At 35.7% G+C, this 3,811-nt stretch overlaps 1 protein-coding gene across 2 annotated transcripts in view; it reads right to left on the reverse strand.

Moving 5' to 3' along the window:
• LOC107080968 (T-cell surface glycoprotein CD3 delta chain-like) overlaps positions 1–1,146 on the reverse strand; it is a 5,424-nt gene extending 4,278 nt beyond the window's left edge. For both annotated transcript variants that reach the window (XM_015369179.1, XM_015369178.1), the window contains exons 1-2: positions 1,053–1,146; positions 655–716 (exon numbers count right to left, since the gene is read on the reverse strand). In XM_015369179.1, coding sequence (XP_015224665.1) covers positions 655–691 — 37 coding nt within the window. In that variant the 5' untranslated portion in view covers positions 692–716; positions 1,053–1,146. The remainder of the gene's footprint in view (positions 1–654; positions 717–1,052) is intronic.
• Between the last annotated feature and the right edge of the window lie 2,665 nt (positions 1,147–3,811).

The following is a 3,811-nucleotide window of genomic DNA, read 5'->3' on the forward strand; positions in this document are numbered from 1 at the left end:
ATGGATGGATGGATGGATGGATGGATGGATGGATGGATGGATGGATGGATGGATGGATGGATGGATGGATGGATGGATGGATGGAGTTACAACTAGGGAGCTTCTCATTTACTTTGAACTGTTAAGGGTGTTTTAAGGGCGACTGGATAAAACTGAGATCAGGACTAAAATCTCTGGAAATAGTCTTTTTTAAAAGTCCTCAGAAGATGATTTTATCTATATTTGAAATGTTAACTTTTTTTTCTTTTCTCCAACAATTTAAGACAATTAAAACTGCACAGGAAAAGAAAACACAAGCGAATGATAAAATTGGAAATGGTTGTAACAGGGTCCAAAAGGGAAAAAGAAAAAGGATAAAAACGGCATGTCTATCATTTGAATGTAAAACAACCCTGCTGCACACACATAACATATGTTGCTAAAACCAGTTTTACTTTTCAACAAGACTAATGTGAGGATAATTGATATTGCGTATGTATGCAAAAGAAAGTGTTAAGAATAATTATTCACAAACATTCTGATTTTAGATTAATGTAGAGAAAACAGTGGAAGGAGAACGGACTAAAATTGTTCTGAAAACAACTAACCTGAATAAACAACGTTAGATGTAATTTTGGGTCATTTGGAGTAAAATCAACAAGATAGAAAACGTACCTGCCAGAGTCCAAAGAAGCAAGAGCTGATATTTCATGGTGATCTACCTCTCTGCTGCTTTTCTAAAGATGGAAGGAGACGCAGAGGCATCAGAAAGCTTATCACACACAACCGGAAGGCTGCCATTTTCTCATTCTGGTCAACCATTTTATTCTACCCAACATAACAACTAACATGAGATGAAAAGCAACTTTTTAGCTTCTGCCATCAAATTAATACTATATCTGAGTCTCAATTCAAATATGTAATCAGATTTTTTTTTTTATTGGAAGTTAAAGATAAAACATTAGAAGTCATTAATAAACATGGTTTTAGATTTTTATCAAAATAAACAGATTACATGAGGTAAATATGAAATATTGTGTAAATACGACACTGTTTCGAATAAAATTACTAACCTTAAACCAAAGAAGTGTTTGGTCTCGGCTGCTCAACGACTTAGTTTCTGCCTGCTGTCGGTGCGTCTCCGTCTGTCTCTTTGTGAGGGAGAAGGAAGTTACTGTGATTGGTTTGTTGGTCTCATCAGGCTTTGCTGATTTTATCTGAAACTCTCCATCATGTCAACATACTTCAAAATTATTGGCTTCAAAATTTAGCACAATACACACTAGAATCATGTTTCTGGCAATTAATATTGGCTTGGTTTAACAGGTTGTTTTTTGTTGATCAGGATAAAACTGCAATGTTAAATCCAATTTATATAAACAAATATTAAAAGAAATATAAATTTATTAACAGACATGAGACAGGATTTTATCAGCATGAGGTCAAATATAGTTTACTCCTATAATTGTTATTCTTTACCACTTGCCATAATTTATTTGCTTCTTAAAGGTCTGAGATATAAGAAAAACAACATCAACTTACTTAGTGCAACCCAATAATAATATATTTTTTAAGCAACTGCTTAGGGGAATGTGAACTGAAAATGCACATCTCCAATTACCGTAGGTAAAACATATTGGGAATGTTTTCCCATCATATGTGTGAAAGACTGCATTCCCTGTTGAACTGCAGCAGAAACAAAATGAGAGCAGATGCAAGCTCCCACAAAATAACTCTGCTTCCTGTTTGCAGAAAAGCCACAGCAACCTGTGACCCAGAGCCAACACCTGGCATGCACACACACACACATATATCCATATCCATTCTCTCCTGCAGCTGTTAGAAAAACAAAGCAGGTCGTTTAATTTCTTTCTCACCAGATGCACCCTTTTTTTTTTACCCAACCATCAATTTCTGCCAATACAGTTAAAAAGATGCACATCACCCTCATGGTGCACAACCTAGTGAAACCATTCTTTAAACCACTTTGGAGCGCCCCCTGGTGTTTGCAGAGTAAAATCACAGTATGCTCAGAATTGAATTCACTCAGATACCATCTCAATAATACCTTTATTAGACTCTTTTATACATGTATGCATACAAATGTACAGGACAGGACATGTGGCATGTTAAGAAACGGTTCTATACTCTGTAGTAACGCATTCAGGTTACATTTGACCAAATAAACATTCAGGTTTTAGTAAAGAACCCTAAAACACATTCCATTAATGCAACCAAAGAGACAACATGATGAGCAATATGAGAAAATTTGCTTTGATGAGACGAGAAATCAGCAGCACAAACACCTGAGTACCTGCTTTACTGTACGACAAACATTCATGGGTATGTTTTGTGCATTCGTAGAGGGACGGTTTTTAAAAACAAGGATGTCCTCTAAACTTTGTTTCCAGCTTGAAGGTAACTGGTCAGTGGTTGCCTTGCAGAGTGGGGGTTCCTCTCAGACAGCTGCATTGTAAGATGCAGGTATACATGCACAAACAGTAGGGAGAGTTGCTGGATGATCTGTCAGAGCCAGATTTCCTCACTGCTGGTGCTGTTCACCTTATAGATGTAGCCAACCATTGGATACCTGGCAAAACCTGGGAGGACCACAATAAAACACATAAATAGACCTAAACTATAGGGATAAATAATTGAATAAGCAGCCCAGATTTAGTGTTTTTCTTTGACCTCTTGCTGCGTAGGCTAAAGACAGATCTTCCTCCTCCTCTTCCTCTTTCTTCTCCTCTCCCACGCTGTTCTGCTGAGCAACTTCTCGAGCTGAAAGGCAGGAAAGAGGAAGCAAAGTGAAACACAAACCTGAAAATCAGTTGTAGGATTTAAAAGAAAATTGAAAAAACATGATTTCCTGAGTAGTTTGCTGAGTAGTTTAATCTGATCAACAACTATAAACTGGAAATGGTTTGGTTCTTTTTCACTCACTCCTTCATGTCCAGCCTTCATCATCTGTAAATTAATAAATTTATTCTGATTATCTTATATTTATGGGTGTTTAAAAATGTAGAGATTCTGCAAAAAAAAAATATCAAAATCAAGTTTACATTCATGAAACATTTTTAACCTTTATTTTTTGGTATCATGCTTTCCTAATTTTTGATTTATTCCAACTTGAAGCTTAAATAATTTCTTCCCTTTTTGAGTAAATGCTACACTGTAGGTTTGTTTGGCCACTAGGGGGCGAGTGATCCCTTATAACTGCAGTGAAAAAATTTTTTCCACTGTCTTGTTTTCATAGGATGTTTATATTTTCTCTGTGTTTACTGCATTTTTAGGCTTGGAGAGTTTTGTTTTTCTTTCTCCCAGTTATTATCAGTCACACACAGCACCTCCTGATCTGAACACAAAGTACTACCTCATCAACAAATGATTGTTTTTCTGGTAAAAATCTGAAAAGTGTGTAGTAAACCTGAATTTACAGTTTCCACCATGTTCTAAATTCTACATTATTTTATTGATTTTTGCAAATTAAATTAAACTCAGTTAGACCTGATAGAAAACATTCATCAACGTAATTTTTCTTTCTTTTCATGGGTCTGTAATTTAGTTAGGCCATTCTGAGAATTGGTGTTTAACCCAGATGGACAAGTATTTAGCTGCTTCCAATTTATCATAAACTCTAATCAGTAGGCCAAAAGCATAATGCTGCCACCCCCATGTTTTACAGTAAAGCAGGCATTTTAAAGACATTCTGCTAATTTGCATGTTTAGACTTTTGTTTGATATACTTACCATATATTTTATATATTTCTTAAGACAAACTGCAAAAAGGGATGATCTTAGCTTTCCCTCAGCAATAGATCTACTCTTGTCA

This window comes from Cyprinodon variegatus, unplaced genomic scaffold (genome assembly GCF_000732505.1).
Source record: "Cyprinodon variegatus isolate N-32 unplaced genomic scaffold, C_variegatus-1.0 Scaffold2590, whole genome shotgun sequence".
NCBI classification, from domain to species: Eukaryota; Metazoa; Chordata; class Actinopteri; order Cyprinodontiformes; family Cyprinodontidae; genus Cyprinodon; species Cyprinodon variegatus.